At 36.9% G+C, this 17,510-nt stretch overlaps 1 protein-coding gene across 2 annotated transcripts; it reads left to right on the top strand.

Annotated features, from left to right (window-relative positions):
• The first annotated feature begins 2,265 nt into the window (after positions 1-2,265).
• Positions 2,266-8,836, top strand: LOC143429756 (dopaminechrome tautomerase-like). Of its 2 annotated transcripts, none has more exons than XM_076905511.1 (5): positions 2,266-2,482; positions 6,662-6,798; positions 7,058-7,387; positions 7,472-7,721; positions 7,877-8,836. In XM_076905511.1, exons 1-5 carry the CDS (start codon positions 2,266-2,268, stop codon positions 8,815-8,817), a joined length of 1,875 nt encoding a protein of 624 aa, XP_076761626.1. In that variant the 3' UTR covers positions 8,818-8,836. The 2 variants fall into 2 exon arrangements, with proteins under 2 accessions (XP_076761626.1, XP_076761628.1); XM_076905513.1 differs by lacking the exon at positions 2,266-2,482 and adding an exon at positions 4,598-4,634.
• The last annotated feature ends 8,674 nt before the right edge of the window (positions 8,837-17,510 follow it).

Genomic DNA, 17,510 nt, shown 5'->3' with positions numbered 1-17,510 from the left:
TTACAAAACACGAATCCTGCGAGGTGAAAATGTTCGAAAATGTTCTTTCAAAAGTATACATTTGATTGTAACTATTTATAGTAAGTATTAAATATCATAAAAAAGTACCAAGCATTATAAAATCGGATCTAATGCAACGTTCCAGGTTGAATTTTATTAATATAATATATTACATACGATGTTTGTTTAAATCAGATAAACTCGAAATAAAATTGAATATGAACGTAACCGCGCGAAATACTCTGTGAAGCAACGTTTAGGTGTAAGCACGATTATCTATTATCGATTATTAAATTGATGCACCGAAATAATGATCCTCCTGAAAGGAAAATCTGTACCCGGAAGAAATTCTTCGCTTCCAGCTTTCGTGGTTCGGCCAAACCTTTCGATCCAATTTCTGGCTGACAATCGGTTCTCGAGTGCCAGTCAACCAGATTAAACAATACCGAACGGCTCTGTGCATCGCTCGCGGGTTATTATCCCTCGCAATTTGTCAACCAGGGTGAAAAAAACAATATTCGAAGCATTTGTAGTCATTTGGTGATCGACAACTTTAAAAAAAACTTTCGAGTTAAGAAAAAGTGAAAATTGAACAAATTTCTGTGCCAGTGGTTATTTATATGGTAGTTGTATGCACTAAAAATTTAGTAAACGATCGAGTTTTATTATTACTTTTTTTTTTCTATTTGGTCAAACTAAGGTATAAAGTAATCGATAAGCGAAGAAAATAAAAGGAAGCTTCTAAAATAACTTTCTGCCACTATTGCCAGCGCTACCATAATTTAGCATAAGGGTTGAGAAATGGCTGTCAGGTGAGTCAAAGAGGACAACTACGACGTTCATCATCGTGAATTATAGAGTAGCGCGCAATAATTTTCTCGCTCTCATCCGTTTCTCGACTCGAGGCGGAAATGATTCGCGAAACGGAAAGTATTCCCCGATGGAAAGTGACGTTTGTACTGAATTCGCGCGGTTTCGCGTCATTTACCAAGCGAGTCATTGGAACGAGAGCGGTACCATTTTGTGTAATGAGAATTATACGTTTCTCCGTCTCTTTTCAGTCAGTTTAATGACCATGAGCTTGATCTTTTAGCGATTCGTTTAGTTGGATTGGGCCACAGAAGAAAAAGTAATATATCCTCGTCCATTCGTATCTTTTACGCGAACTGATTCCTCTTCTTCTTCGTCGATAGATAATCATTGTTTCAAAGTTGTGTCAGAGCACGTAGTATATTTTTAATGCATGCAAATTTTTTTATGAAAACGTGAAACTGTATCGGTGACATTGCATTTAATTTACATACATAAACGTGCATCCTCCCGGTGCATCTCTGATAGACCGAGACGTCTGTTAAATAAGCATGTCATGTTAGCGAATGATTAATAAATCATAAAGTACCATAATGTTATCGGATAAGCTGAACAACTCTGAGGATATGCTCCAGATATTAATATTAAGGATAATTATGTCGTTCGAGTCGCTTGTGTCACTTGTATCACTTGTGGACTTGTTGCGTACCATGTATTAACATTAAGTAGTCACCTTAATTAATCGCTGCAACAGAGACAATTAGTATGCAATTTTTCACTTATTTTCCTTCTCTAATTATAGCAACGATATAACTCTAATTAAAGAAACTCTAAGGCTTTTTTTCCTTTTTGTATGTAAATCATTGAATAAATAAATTTTCGTACGTAAATAGTAGAGCACATTTAGCTAACGTTCGCCAACGACAGACTGCAGTGAACATTAAACGTTGTAGTAAAATATTTAATTACCAAATTCAGTTGCAAATTACCGATCGTAGTTTTCCCGATCAATTTCGTGTTGAGTCGCGTCAAAGAATTAATGTTCTAAATATTTGAAAGTCAAATTAACCAACCGTCTCTATTTACGTAGTGTAAAAGTTATGTATCAGCACAGTGAAGTTTTTGTTACGTACAATATTTTTCTGGTTCAGAAAAAATTACAGAACTCATATCGCAGACCTAAAGTATTAATTTAAATTGGGAAAGTGAAAATGTCGATTATTAATGGTAAATTCATTTGACATTCAAATTGATTTTCGTATCGTTCAATACGGTATCGTTTCAAATAATAGTCTCTAATTATATTGTGAATAAGCAACATGGAGAACAGTGTTATTGCAGCTGTTATGAAATTCCACCCACCTTTTTTCCACGACACTTTCTCGCCGACTCAATTGCACTTCTCAATTGTGATGCGCGACTAATCACTCGTCGCGTTCCCATAGACATCATACCATGAGGAGAAAAAGGTGGAGCATCGCTTCGGAAGCCGGAACTGGTGACTTGTCGCAAAATTCATGGACTTTGGTTGACATGCCGGAACGATCGAACAGCTATGCCTACGTCTCTCCACGCCATTCCATCGCGTACAAGTTGAACGATCCCACTTTAAGATACCAACAGGAAGACTTTGGTCTAAAATTGCCTAAGAAACGTCCATCTGCAAGTACAAGTCAGTTTAACTACTATTTTATTTTTTCCCCCTCTTCACTCGAATTAGCTGTTCTGCCTAATTATGGAATGTATAAAAAAAAAACTCCCTATGACTCCCTATCAGTCGCATATTAATTTCTCAAATTAATGTATTATAAAACCATGACAATGGTACACTAATAAAATGACACAACGCGTTGATAAAGAAACTAAACTTGAAAGATACAAGCGGGTAGGTACGTAGGTACGTACCAATTTTGAAATCAAACACCGGAACATAATGCGCCAGTGCGATGTTTTACGCTCAAGTTTAAAAATGAAAAGAATGCAGCCAGAATTAGAATAGGACTGGCTGTCATAACGAGTTCCGTCGTGCAACAACAATGTAAGTGAACGGGTCGGTTTGTCCTCATAAAAATAGGATCACGTCGTAAAAGCAAATTACTTTCCAGAATAACGTACACGCGCAGTTGCTCCAACAGTCTCTGCTGTTTCGACTCAGCGATAATTAGCACGGTTCATCATTGCGTAACATTGTTCTATCGCATAAATCGGCTATGCGTGCTCGCCATGTTGCACATCAAAGATTCTATCAAAAGCTTATATACGATCTTTTCATCCGTAAAAGTATAAGAGGCGTCGAGCAGGTGTATCGCTAGCAATGCAATTATATAATATAAACGGTTATATACACTTTCTATATGCGGCTATTAAGCAAGTATGATAGAAATGCTTTTGCCTCGAACAGAATGGAAGAGGCAATGGAATTTCAAATCTATCCTCGTTTAATTCATTATCTCATCGTCTTTCCCTCTTTCTTCTTCTTTTACTTCTTCTCTTACTGCTTCATCTTTTACTACTTAAATTTAGAGACTCCTTACGCGATTAATACGTAAGTACACAATTGCTCAAAACTTGCTCCAAATATCAAACATAGGCGCGAGTAGCAAGTACGCTGATGCTTGAGATCGTGAGAAACAATACGGTAGCAATGTTCCTTTAATTGGTATAGTTACTCGATTTATAAACGTGCAAACAACATAATTTACATTTAATTGGAGTTAATCTGGTAGGCTCAGTAATAATCGCGTATCATTAGTGGAATTGTTCAACTGGTTAATTGGATTACGTTTATCAGTTACGTTTACTGCTAATCATTATCCTTAATCAGTTTATCATCGATCGCGCTGATTTAGACCATTATACGGGTGGCTTAATTCTTTTATCTTAGATATCAGATCAATCAATTGCGTAAATGTGTGAAATCGAGTGAAAATTGTTTTGCAACGCGTCTTTGAAATCGACGCTATGAAGGATAAACGGATTTTGAATCATTCATCCTCGGCAATTATCAGGAAATGTCACTTTATTTTTTACGTGACAGATATATTGTACTGGTCGAATTCGAATTTCAACTCGGATTGCTTACTGATTCACACTTCGTTCCACAGACAATAGGATCTTCGATCGGAATGTGGTTATCTGTGACGACGCTGGAAAGTTATCGGCATAAAAGATTAGTTTCGACATTGTACATTCTTGGCTTAGATAATTTTGATACAAAACCGTGCCTTTATAAGAACGTTTTCTATCGATCGTCCCTCTAGTTGCCAATCGATCTGGCATTTTCGTGTCTAGCATAGTTGTAGAGGCAGGCGGTTCCGGTTTTTTGTCTTCACGAGCACAAAACACAACTCCCATGAACTCGCCGCCAATGACCTATACCGTGGAGCCTCTCGTAACGCGGATGAGAGGGAAAATCTTCTTCGGGAGAAGGGATTCGCCATTCTCTCCTTTCGTAGTACACCTAGACATACTTATGACCCGGATAGTGAATATGGCAGTCTGGTAACGTCCACGCTCTCATCCCGAGCGGACATCTTCATCTGGCATTTGTCGCGCGGTGTTGGCGGTACTCCATTGGAAAATCGGAAAAAACGTAAAAATCGTAGATTTAATAAAATTTCTTTATTTCTCTTCTTCCTTGGTGTTTATAATTTGAATACCGTTCGACGTTACATTTGTTACTTTTAAAATTAGCGTGGCCGTCAGGCTGCTGGGAACTTTGAGAGTCAGTGGGTTACCTTGAGGAACGTTTTTCGTAATTTTTAGGAATCCTCCAGATAGTTTGATCGAGGGGATAAAATTGATGTTACCATTCAAGATTTCGAGTAAGTTTTCATTGGTATAATTGCAATATTACATTCTTATACCGTTCTAAATGTTGTCCAATGTTCTACTGTCATTAATTATGTACAATGGAACCGGGTTAATCAATTATTACTAAAATATTATAAACTTTTAGCATAGCAGGCTTGAAAAAATAAAACTATTTTCATAAATCATATTGAGCTGATAAGCGTGTATCTAACATTGTAATTAGTTGTTCTTGCGTCGAAGAATTTTTAGAATAGGCTTTATAACGGTGCGCTTAACCTGCACTTTGTAGATTTTCTAACCGTATACGTACGTATTAAGCTAATAGTTTACTGCTTATATATAGCTAATCTGAAAATTCACGATGACGAGGTAAACGTGTCATCGTTTAATCGATGAATGTTCAATTGCAAGAGAACATGTAATTCGTTTAGTGATTGCAACGGATCTTATTATTAGATCCTGACGCGTTCTATAGAGTTTTTCGAGTCATTTAGATTGGACAACTTTATTAAGAAGCGATTCAGCCCGTCGTAATGTTCTGTTTCTATCATTGTTTTTTTACGTCGGTGGAATTTATCGTACATTAGATATAGAGGTCGCAATAAGATTAGTTTTTATAGGAATCGCAATTGGGCGCAACGTGTTACTTTTCAGGATTTTCTCAAGGGAAAGTGTAGTCGAGCAACACTGTCCACCTTGAAAGTCGTTAAATCGCAAAATAATCTTGGGTCTATGAACGCGCATGCTTCCATTTAAAATTTACTGCCTTCCTGGATAGCACAAAGGTGCACGAGTTAATTACATCTTGTCGCGGTCTTTTATGGTGCAGCTAATACTTTCATTGATATGTCTGCAAGGTCTGAGGTAATTTCACCTTCGATTAAACTGTTAATTTTCTTCTAAATACTTCTTTCCGCTTCGTGCCTTTTATTTTATTTTTTTTTTTTTACATACTTACAATAATACTTATTATACTTTGTAATTTAGATATGGATAGTAGCTTGGGAATAGATATCCATCTTGCTACTAAATTGTAACGGAATACCTCTTTCACACATTTCATATTCGTTTTCGCGTTGGTGAAGAATGTAATTAGGTAGGATTGATCAAACTCTGGATTATATGCAAATACCATTTTTTTCGATAATGGTTAACGAGGTAAGACACCCATACGAAAATTTTGATTTTACAATATTTAGTCGCGTATCATTTATTCCATTCATTCCCTTCGCGAGAAAGCACTTTGAAAATTGCCGTATTCCACTTTCAAAGATCAGAGTACAATTTATTTTGTACATCTCGTATAAGAGTATATAACCCTCTTCAACGAAATATTTCCTGGGTTATAAACTTGAGCAAGGAAGAGTGTTCTGTCTAGAAGAAGTATCGATGGGAAAGTTACGATATAATTGTAGAAGCTAGTCACGACACGGCCAAGAATGGGACAGTATTGCAGTTGCAAGTCGCACTCAAACTTTTCTTCATCGTTGACTTTCGTAGATTCATCAGTTTAATGAACGATGTCTTTCTCGTCATTATAAATATTATATCTCTTGTCATGAATAGAGTTACAGTGCTTTTCCTTTGCTAACTGTCAAAGGATATTGCAATATTCTTGGCAAAGAAGAAGCATCGAACTTTTTAAATTTTATCCTTTCTCGTCAAATTTTTCTCTAAAACAAAGGCTCCTTTCACGGCTCCTTTTGGAAAAAAAGGTAATCAAATTCTATTTTTATTTCCGAATAAAATAAAATGCGTTAGATCAAGAAGATTTTTTCTTTTACGAATCGGCTTTTCGACGATTTTATTCAAATGTTATTTCTAGCACGGCATCGACTATTTCCCACAAGTATTATCGAAACCGCACGATTTATCTTCTCGCTTTCCTATCGTACCGATTACACAACAACGATCGATACACACTGCTGAAATACAACAACCACGATCTTGATAACCGGGTTAACGTGAACTTCGTTGGGAAATCGGTCAGCGAAGGTCACCATTCTCGTATACGCAACGGAATTTCCTTTCTTTTCAGGCATGGTGAACACAGTGCCTTGGTTACTATCGGTGTGCCTGCTCGGCCTCCAGGAGATCGCGGTCCAGCCTGGAAGCAACGCACTTTCTCGCGATCTTAAAACGAGTCAGAGGAGCATGTCTTCGGGCTTTCGCTCGGTACGAACCATTTCCTTCTGATGTAATTTAATCGCGGTGAATTAGCGTCGACAAGAAAAACAATAATTGCAAACGAGAGTGGTTAGAGAACACATTCTCCGCGCACAGCAAGTTTCATATTAGCCGTCGTACGGGCTTCATATTAGTGGACAATTGTTATCGTATTATCATTGGGTGTAATACTTCTTTGATTACTAATAAGCGCAAGATTATGTCTCTATGTGAATGGTATATTTATTATTATTGAATATTATTCTAGTCTTTAAAAAATTATAAGATCTTGATATCAAACCACGATGAGCTTCCTGGCCACATAAGATGCGACACGCCAAAACCTGAGGAGAATTTAGTGAACACGTTACCCACTACGCCTAAATATAGTAATCATCTCTACGGATCAACACCAGACTCGAGAGAATACGTCTCGCCGACTTTCCAGAGAAGACCTAGCTTGAGAATGCCTAATAGAAATTTAAATGTATTTAAAACGGACTTGTATTCGGTGAAACAGCTAGAATCTCATGGATTTAATTATGATCTTGGTCGTGGGCACGTCGAGGATGATTATGTTGGCCCTGCTATGGAACTAGTAAGTTCTTCGAAGAATCAAAGAGAATACAATAAAAATTTGAATCTTGTTTACTATATAAAAGTTTTGCTTCTGATCTGGTAGGTTTATGCATGGCCCACCATAGATTACGACTATGATAGCATCGAGGCGCGAGATTCTGCAATCTTCAACGGAGACTTCATCGCAGAAAATAATTTACCACTCGGTCTCGAGGTTTGGAAGGACAAAGTGTTTATAACTCTCCCAAAATGGAAGGCTGGCATTCCAGCGACGTTGACTACGGTGCCTAAAAACTCGAAGACGAAAAGTCCGAAGCTAAGACCCTATCCGGACTGGACATGGCATCAAAGCGGTTAGAGCGTGATGTATAAAGCATAGTTACTTAGATCCATGGATATATATATGACTATGCAACGTGCACAGTTCCATAAGCATATATTTAATTGTAAACTAATCGACAGATAGATGCGTGATCCGATCGAAATTTAAACATCATTGCATTTTTAGGAAATTGCGACGGACTAACTTCTGTCTTTAGGATCCAGGTAGACGAATGCGATCGTCTCTGGGTCCTCGACTCTGGCAAAGTAGACGTGTCAAATGGCGGCAAACAAGTATGCCCGCCAACGATTTTCATCTTCGATCTTACAACGGACAATCTTATCAGAAAGTATATTGTGCCGGAGGATCAAGTGAAAGAAGACAGCTTGTATGCGAACATCGTCGTGGACATCAGAAACAATGACTGCAATGCAGCAGTAGCCTATGCTGCGGACGTGTTTCGCTATGGACTGTTAGTGTACGACTTCTTCAAGGACTCATCTTTTAGGATCCAAAATCGTTTCTTCTTTCCCGATCCGTTGGCTTCTAACTACGAACTCCACGGCATCAAATTCCAATGGACCGACGGAATCTTCGGCTTAGCGTTAAGTCCAGTGGACGTCCACAATGACAGGACTCTGTTCTTCCATCCAATGTCCAGCTTCCGAGAATTCGCTGTGTCCACGTCCGTTCTCGGTGACAAAAGTACAGCCGAGAAGAACGTTGACTACTTCGTGGCTATTGGTCGACCTAGAGCCAAAGATTACGGTCATTCCTCTGGCTCCGCGATCGATAGGAACGGAGTGATGTTTTTCAATATGGTGACCAGGGATTCCGTTTGGTGCTGGGACACTAGGAAGGAATATATCCCTCAGAATCTCGGAGTTATCGGGACCAGTAATCTGTCCTTGGTCTTTCCGAATGATATCAGGGTAGACCATGAATACGATCAGAATGTCTGGTTGCTCTCTAATAGATTAGCCATGTATCTTTACGGAAGCGTCGATAGCAGCAAGATTAACTACAGGGTGTACAAGGCCAATGTCCAAGAGGCGGTAAAGAACACTGTTTGCGATCCTAGTTACGTTATGCCTGCCCACGAGCACAATTACAATGAGATATGTTAAAAATTCAAACATATCTGTACAACTGTTGCACACTCGCGAACAAACCATTTGTAGAACTACTGTGCCGTATGTTGGACAATGGAGAAAATGTGAATCGAATTTAACTGGATTTGAACGCTAACCTAATTTAAATTAACCCGAATCAATCCTATAAACGTTCCAAATAAAATGGATATCGATAAAAATATTTATTCGTTTTAAAATTAAAATCGCATATAAATCGATAGTTAGACGAATTGGTGAAATTATTCAGGATGTTAACCTTGATATGCTTAAGTTCCACAGACCTCGATTAGATTCGGCTGAGTTCGTGTGGGCGGCCACTTTTCGTTTTATAAGAGCTCAACCCTTCACCATGCTCGCACTGATGATCCGGAACCGGTTTACTCATTACTTCGGACCGTCATCCCTGTCACTTATCCCCAGAAATGTACGCTCTTCATGTATTATTATCTTCAATTCAATTTAAGAGCTCATAACTTAAAATATATTTATAGATGTTCATACATTGTAAACATATGTATGAACAGTTACCATCGCGATCACCGGCTTTCATAATAATCACCGGTCTCCGAGATGTGTCAACCCACTTCCGGTTCTTAACGTCACGCTCATATCAACAGTCAAGTGATACTTCATCCGTCGGTAACCGTCCGCCATCATGTATCGGTAGTCCCGACGGTAACTGATCTACACAATTTCTACGTACTGTCACGTCCCGGGTCTCAATCAAATTTCCGCTGTGTCCCGCGAACAATGCGCGCGCCACAATCACGTTTTACGTTCGCAAATTAAGTTCAGGGATTATCACGTATCTACATTGTTGGCTTCCTTTTCCTTTGCCCATCTTCAAATACCGGGATTTCTCAGGATCACCAATGGGGATGGATGCTGCGGAGGGTGGATGAGGCGTCAGAGAGATATAGATTAGCTTATATATAGTGGTCCAGGCTCGAATGTAGGTGAATCGGTATTTACATAGGATAGTGATGATAGCAAAGGTTCATTAAATAGTAAGTTGGCATCCAACAATTTCTCATAATATAAACATTATGCTATAAATATGTTTACGATTATAAAAATATAAGAACATAAATGTTATATAAAATAAACAAGAGAAGTGTAAGAATTCTTTAAAGTGTGGAAAATAGAAATAACTAGATGGCTCAATATATCTTTTAGGCGTGTCGATTTATTTGCTCGTGAGTGCAATGTATATTATACACATTATATATATTTAAGAAAATAATTACAAAATATTTAACAAAATAGTTTTATTACATTAGATAAAATAAACTGTATTCAAAATAAAATACGTTCAAATTAATTTAAAGTGCGATAAATAAAATTTTTATTATAATCCTGTTCGCAGGTTTTGTTAAATCGTCTTCTTTAATTCAATGGCTATGAAGTCTAGAAATGAAGGAAACCAAGTTTAAAATAACTTGGATTTAACGGAGCACTTGAGAAAAACTGTACAATTCGTTTCTACCATGTGGCTACACCGTCGTGTATCGAATATCGCCATCAATGTAGTTATTGAGAAAGCTATATATATATTTTTTTTCAACTTGTTAAAAATTCATACAACAGAGGGTTATATTAAATACGATGGTAACATATTATACATTTTTTGCGTCTCGACTATTAATTCCTTTACAATAGTTGTGCTTCTTAGTGTCGATTGTTTCGGGTGTAGCTATTTCGTCTGTACTTTTCTACTTTCCTGCATCCCTATTTGTGTTTCTTTATTATAATGCTGTCCTCCTTCAGCGTGGTGTTCTCTTTGTTACACTTGACTGTTCGGGCTTGTTGTTTCCTCCTTCCGTGTACACAGGATATTTCTTCCTCTACCATCTATTCCCCCATTTGTTCGTGATGTGGTGTTTTATGCTCCAATAACGTTTGTCGTTTTCCGGATATTTTTAGGGTATGTTTTACGTTTGATTTCTTTGACTTTACGGTCTTTCTTATCTATTGTTATATTTATGTTGTTAAATTCGCCACAGTAATTCCTATTTATGTGTTTAATTATTTGTTATAATGTAAGATTCTAAGCATTTTCATATTCCATATGTATATGCATTCTTTTATTTATTTCTGTCATTGAATTATTTTTTATCTTTGTTACTATCGTTAACTATGGTCTGCTGCTGTTGTTTTATTGTATTGTTATATACTAACAACTAAACTAATTTATCATTCGTTCAACTGTTGTTCAACTGTTTCTTAAGTCTATGACCTGGATGTGTGTCTGCTAAGAAATTCGCATTTGTAGATGTTATATTGTCTTTATAATCCCTTATGGGGGTCTTATTTGTTTTATTCTTGCTATTTGCCCTGTCCTGTAAGTATTTCTTATTCTTCTATTATTATTCTTTGTTAGATTATTTATATTATTATCATTTATTTCTTGATATTTTCATATCTTGTATTTATTTAGTCTCTGTGTTTTCTGTTCTTAATCTTAAATCTACTTGTTCTCTAAATTATTATTGTTTGCTATAGTTATTTTAACGTTGTGTTAATTTACATTTATTTTTGTTATCCACTAAGTTTATAAATCACTTACATGCCTATTAGAAATTGCTCCATTCTTAACTATCCTTTGCTTTTTTATAAATTTAAAACTTCATTGGATTTTCATTAGCTTTATTCTATCCTTTAATGATATTTATCTACTTTGGTTTACATTTGCTTATATTTAATGTTTATTCCTTTTATTTCTTAGGACCTACTAATTGTTTAATTTGTTTTAGTGGTTCGCTATACTACATCTACATCTGTGTCTTCTCTTTTGATGTTATATTGTTCAATTTAATCTGTGTAGCAAGTTATCAACATATTGTCTCCAGTCCAATCAATTATTATCTTATTGCTTTTATATTCTTTTCTTAATTAATTTTTTCTTTTGTTTTAGATATTATATTGTATCGCTATTAAGGAGGTTTTTTTTTATAAAAGTTGCCATCCCCTTCAATTTCTTTCTATATTTCTATATTGCTCTGCCATTCCTCATACCTCTCGTTTCCCATTTTTTTATTTAATACTTCTTTCATATGTCTGATACGTTCACCGTGTCTTTTTATATCTAATTACTTTCTTAATAATATTTAGTGGAGTAATATCTCTAACATTGTTTACTTGCATTCTAAGGATGCACCTTTCTTCCTCCCATCTTCTGCAATCAAACAGGGTATGTTCCGCATTGTCTGGATCGGTCTCACAAAAGTTAGATTTTAATCTTTCAGTTTCATCTATCGTTTCCTATAACAATTAAAGTATCCATGCCCTGTAAGATGTTCTTGTAACCATATTTGGATTTTCCTTGATCCCTCTTTCACTTTTACAAAAATATGATTTTAGTTTTGTCTGTTGTTAATTTAAGATTGCGGTTTTATAACTAATTTTTAGTTTTACTCTATGCTCTTATCAGTTGCTGTTGTATTATATTAATACTGGGCCCTCTTATAATCATTTGTCCGCCCTTTACAATGTATTCTGCCGAATATATTAGTTTCAATTGTTTCCTCCTCACCATTCATTGTTTTCTCCTCACTTCCCTCTTCTCAACTTTAATTATGGCATCTATTGTGCTATGTAATTTCCTAAATCTGTGTTAATTACTGTTATTCAACTGTTTCTTAAGTCTATGACTGTGAATTACTTCCATAATTTCTGCAGTCTTCGAATTATGCAAAATGGTTTATAACCATTTGTTTTCTCTCCTTCTTTCCTCGTTCTTTTTATCAATATAAGTATAGCATGTATCCATTCATTAAGAATTTCTCCTTTCTATATTGTTGCATTGAAAAGTTTGTTCAAGTACCGGATTTGTACAATGTAGTAACGACAAATCTGACAGGACAACACATACATTTAAAAAAATTCTAACAAATCAAAAATAGATATTATGATGATGGATAGAGGATTTTATTCCAAATTATGAAAAGTGGATGTGCTTGATTGGTACATTGCATTGGATATATTTTAAAAGACGAGGACAGAGAGAAGAATGAAACATGTTTTTAATTTATTACATTAAATACGCGAAACATGCTTTAATTTATTACGTTAAGCACGCGAATTGAGAATGTGTAAGCCGAATTTATGAAGAAATGGAAAAGCTATAACTAAGAGAGAAAGAAATGGAAGAGGAGCGGTTACGAAAGTACGACAAGGGAGTAACAGATGTGGCAAAAAGAATATTGAAACAAAAAAAGAATAAAATAAAATAAATAAAAAATGGAAACTGTTATTAAAACAAAAGAAACAAGAAGTTAAAAGAATAATCACAAATAGCAAAGAAAAGGGTCTCATAAGATTCATCAGAACAATGGACAATTACTCTTGAGGAAAATTATATAAAGAAGTGATGAACAAAATTAGGACAAATACAGATGAGGGAACAATGAACAATACTTCAATTAAAGATATAATAAAAGAACTATTTGTTTTCACGCAAGAAGATGTAACAAGAGTACAAAGAACACAGATTGACAATTAACAAGAACATACGATGGAAAAGATCACAGAAGAAGAAATAAAAATGGCAGCAAAATTGAGCTATAACAAAGTACCTGAACCAGATGCTATACTATTGGTGTTTACAAAAAGGCTAGTCAATGAAAAAATTATCTACATACAATTATGACAGTCCTATATCTCTTCTTCCAAATGTAAACACAGGGTTCACTCTCCAATTGTTTGAAATCAATTTCAGTCCAAATCTAATGTACTATTTCATACCAGCATTTACTTGTTTGTTTCAACCCATGTACATCCTTTCCGAGTCTGCACACTTCTCCAACTGTAATATCAAGTCCCTCTGGTGACTCATAAAAATCTCTTCTTTTAAGTCCCTACTTAGAACAGCTATGGAAATGTCTACATAGTAAATTTGCAGAACAAGCTCAACAGACAACAAGAAAAACAGTCTTAGTGTGCTATACCTGATAACTGATGCATAAGTATCCAGGTAATCAATATCATATTTTTGAGAACATTGAACAGTTACAAGTCTAGCTTTATATTTGACAATTTTCCTGTTACCGCCTTTTTTAATTTTAAACACTTTTTTACACTTAACCACATTTCTTTTGTCAGACTTATCAATAAGATCTCACATCGTTTTCCACGTTATTTCACCATATTTCTTTTACAACATATTTCTTCAATCTGTCTTTATTTTTATTCTGATTTTTAAAAAAATAAACTGTCAAATCTAGAATAATCATTGACTATGGTCAGTATATATTTTGCCCTATCAAAGCTTTCAAACAGAGGACCACATAAGTCAACATGTACAAGGTCTTAGACACTTTAGGTGATACTAAACAAGGAAAACTTCGTCTTGCATGTTTTCCTACTGCACACATATTTCACTGTTGATATCTGCAAACTTCACATCGTTAGTTGGCTTCCAATATGACCAAACCATTGATGTCATAAGTCATGTTTCTTAATATTAGCAACACATATAGATTGTCCACCAGCAATTCCATTCAAATGATACAAACCATTTGTTTGGTCTTACTCAGTACCTAGTACAGAATTACTAACACGCAGCCATAAGCGTGAATGAATTTGCAGTCAGTCATGGTAAAGAAGACATTTAGTCCATGGTTAGTACACTGACTAGCAGATAACAGAATAGTAGTCGTCAAACCAGGTACATGCAATACACCTGACACTTTATCTGTGTCATTACCAGCAGACAAGTTAATACAGTTAACAGTTAAACAGTGTGACGGAAACCCGTCTACAGTATGCAAGGGGAGCTCGAAAGAATGGGTATTATTTAAGCACAGTTAACTGAAAATGTATTTTTAATACAAGATCTTCAATACGTACAATCTAATCGATCACGTATAACTCTTTACGCGATTGCGGACATGAAATAATCGTTGGTACGAAAGTATTTCGAAGCTACGAGTAAAAAAAAAAAAAACTTTGGGCGCCAGCTACCCGAATTGTAGCACTAACGAAAACTACGCAACCCGGGAAAATACGGGGCCTGAGAACCCTCGAAACTTCGAAATGCTTCCTTCTTTTCGTATTGCCTCGACACGGGTTTGACTAAAAACGCTTCAGGATATAAAATGCAATATACAATACGCAAGAAAAGAAATGCAGCAGGGAAATGAGACGTTTCAGCATATAAGCATTCACGCTCTCTTTTCCAATCCGGAATGTCTGTCGGCCCTTGGGAATTCGCTCGCAATCTTTCCTCCTTTCGCACACTCTTTACTCAAAACTCGCTCGCTTATAGATCAGTCTTTTCGCTGGCTGAATTGTTCGCTAATTGATTCTCCCTGTTGTCGTCAGGCTTCCTGGATCCTCTTCCGGGGCTCCTTGGTGAGGTGGGGCTGTGTGCCTCGGCATTATTAGAGGCATCGATCGGTGGGTTTCGGCGATCACTGCTTCTCGCCCCCTCGGATGTCTTTGGGCGGGAAGGGGGGGGGGGGTGTTCTCCTGATCCTTTAAATTGCAGCTCACCTGCAGAACCGCTATACTTGTAAACCTCTGTTTAGGGGCTAAGAGGGGTTGAGATCCCTCTCGCACCCTATCATCCTCCTGAACATCTTCTCCATCGTTGTGAACGGTAGGCAACGGTCACATCATTGCAGGGCCTATTTTGGTATTCATCTGGTTGGGGTGTCTTCGTAGTTGATCATGTTCCAGACTCCTCCACCGTCGAGCCCTTCACGTAACCTTAACGCACAGCCTCTCCCGGGGACGTGCTGTCTTCCAGTCGTTTGGAGGGACGTCTTTTTCTGCCTTTCCTCCTTGTCGTTTCTTCCTCCAGCGTAACATGAGAACCCATGAAATGGAGAGAGAGACGGGGGGGGGGGGGGGGGCGGAAGTGAGAAAAGGTTCTAAAAGGACATATTTTACGCCTTTCGCAAACTAATACTATTGCAATAGTCGGTACCGCTTTCCTGGTGATCAGCGAGCTACAAGGCGGGGTCGGGCTTTATGACGTCACCACGTCACAACAGATAATCTCCGGTTATCACCAATAATGACACTGATTATGATCATATTCTTTATAATTCTCAAGTCATTTTTTATCCAAAGATATATGTCCTTCAGCTTTAGAATCAACAACTATAGAATGAGTTGAAGGTCTTTTCACAGACAAGGGACACAAAAAAGTTTTCTTGGAGGAACCAAACTTCTTGTTTTTGTTGTTACCACTCTTCTTGTTGTCCTCTGCTGTTGGTGACTCTTATCTCTTGGGCTTACGACATTCTTTAATGATGTGACCCACCTGCTTGTACTCGATGTGTTTGGCATATCATCTTTCTTGGCAGCAACTGAACCTGCACTATCTTTTCGCTGACGGTCATCTAGAAGTTTAGGCATGACTGTGTCCAAAATCATTTCTTGTTTTCTAGCATATAACGTCACGACTGTACTGGCCCTGGGTAAACCCTGGAAGATCATTGCTACAAGATATTTTTTTTAACTTTTTCTTGAAGACTCCCCAATTCTTGACCAAGCGAGGTTATATGGGCGATGTACGCCTTTAGACTTGAGAAATCTTCAAATTTCGCTTCATATATCGTTCGTATCAAGTATGCGTAGCGCCAATGGTCTCCGCGAACAAAGTCTAACTAACAGCGTATTTACTAAACGTACATATGCTCACAATATCAGAACCATATAAAATAGTAGATCTATGGATAATGGATACAACGGGTGACGCTACAACACGGATAACCGGGTTCAATAAAAAAACACTTTACGTATGGCACACATTGTGCTAAGATAAGCATGATAGAGATAACAATCGACGAAATCTGAGTCGACTAGCTATTATGTCTCACCTAACATGGGAATAAGTAAATTTGAAGAATATCTGGACGTATTAATGTTGGAAAACGGCGCCAGTTTTCTTTATATAATTAGTGACATTCATTTATTCGGCCGACTTTTGTTCCTACAATACTTTTGTGTTTCCTGTTCCTGTAGTCTGTTTCTGGTGGTATTGAGTAAAACCCCGAACTGGAAGCAACATGTGTTTTTCACAGAATCTCCTTGATCCTACTGGATCATAGTCAAAGACTGATCTATACCGGTGAATCTATTACAGGTTATGGGTCCAGAAGATTGAAGTGTTTTATGATCGTGACTGTGCGATTTGTGAGGGAAATTCTGTGATTGAGAACTGAAATCCCATTGTGCTGCAAGATAGCGAAACGCGGCACGTCGGGAGCATGTAACTTTTGGAATTACTAAGCTTAGAGGACGTTAAGACTACAAGAACTGGAGTTTTTCAATGCAAAATTATCTTTGATGGCAAGGGCTGTGGTTGGCAGTTCAAGGCATTGACACCATAGATGGGAAGCAGGGTCAAAAAGAACGTGTACTGACCGACATCTGCCACATGGTAAATTCTTAGAATCCTTAGAATTCTATCAATAGTGCATGTGTCATCAACAGTGCAAAAACGTGACATAGACGATTCCTTACTTCGTTTAACATACTAGAGTTGCTTAGAATTAGTTCGAAATTAGAGTTTTGTTTAAAATAGAATTATCTCTTTATTATAAATACTTTAACAAATTAAATGTTTTACATGCCAAGTTTGATCTGTTGGGAGTGTTTAGCGTGGAGAGCAAAACGCAAATGCTGGACTGGTGATGAGTGATTGACAAGGAAAACTCAGGATGATCGTGTTTAGAACT

This window comes from Xylocopa sonorina, chromosome 12, assembly GCF_050948175.1.
Source record: "Xylocopa sonorina isolate GNS202 chromosome 12, iyXylSono1_principal, whole genome shotgun sequence".
NCBI classification, from domain to species: Eukaryota; Metazoa; Arthropoda; class Insecta; order Hymenoptera; family Apidae; genus Xylocopa; species Xylocopa sonorina.
This window is presented reverse-complemented; position numbering and strand designations above follow the sequence as displayed.

Bases quoted from the DNA above. Each gene is read 5' to 3' on its own strand.
- LOC143429756 (XM_076905511.1), top strand. From the start codon at position 2,266: ATGAGGAGAAAAAGGTGGAGCATCGCTTCGGAAGCCGGAACTGGTGAC. The intron at 6,799-7,057 runs GTACGAACCATT...ATATTATTCTAG, and splicing joins TGTCTTCGGGCTTTCGCTCG to TCTTTAAAAAATTATAAGAT. The intron at 7,388-7,471 runs GTAAGTTCTTCG...CTGATCTGGTAG, and splicing joins TTGGCCCTGCTATGGAACTA to GTTTATGCATGGCCCACCAT.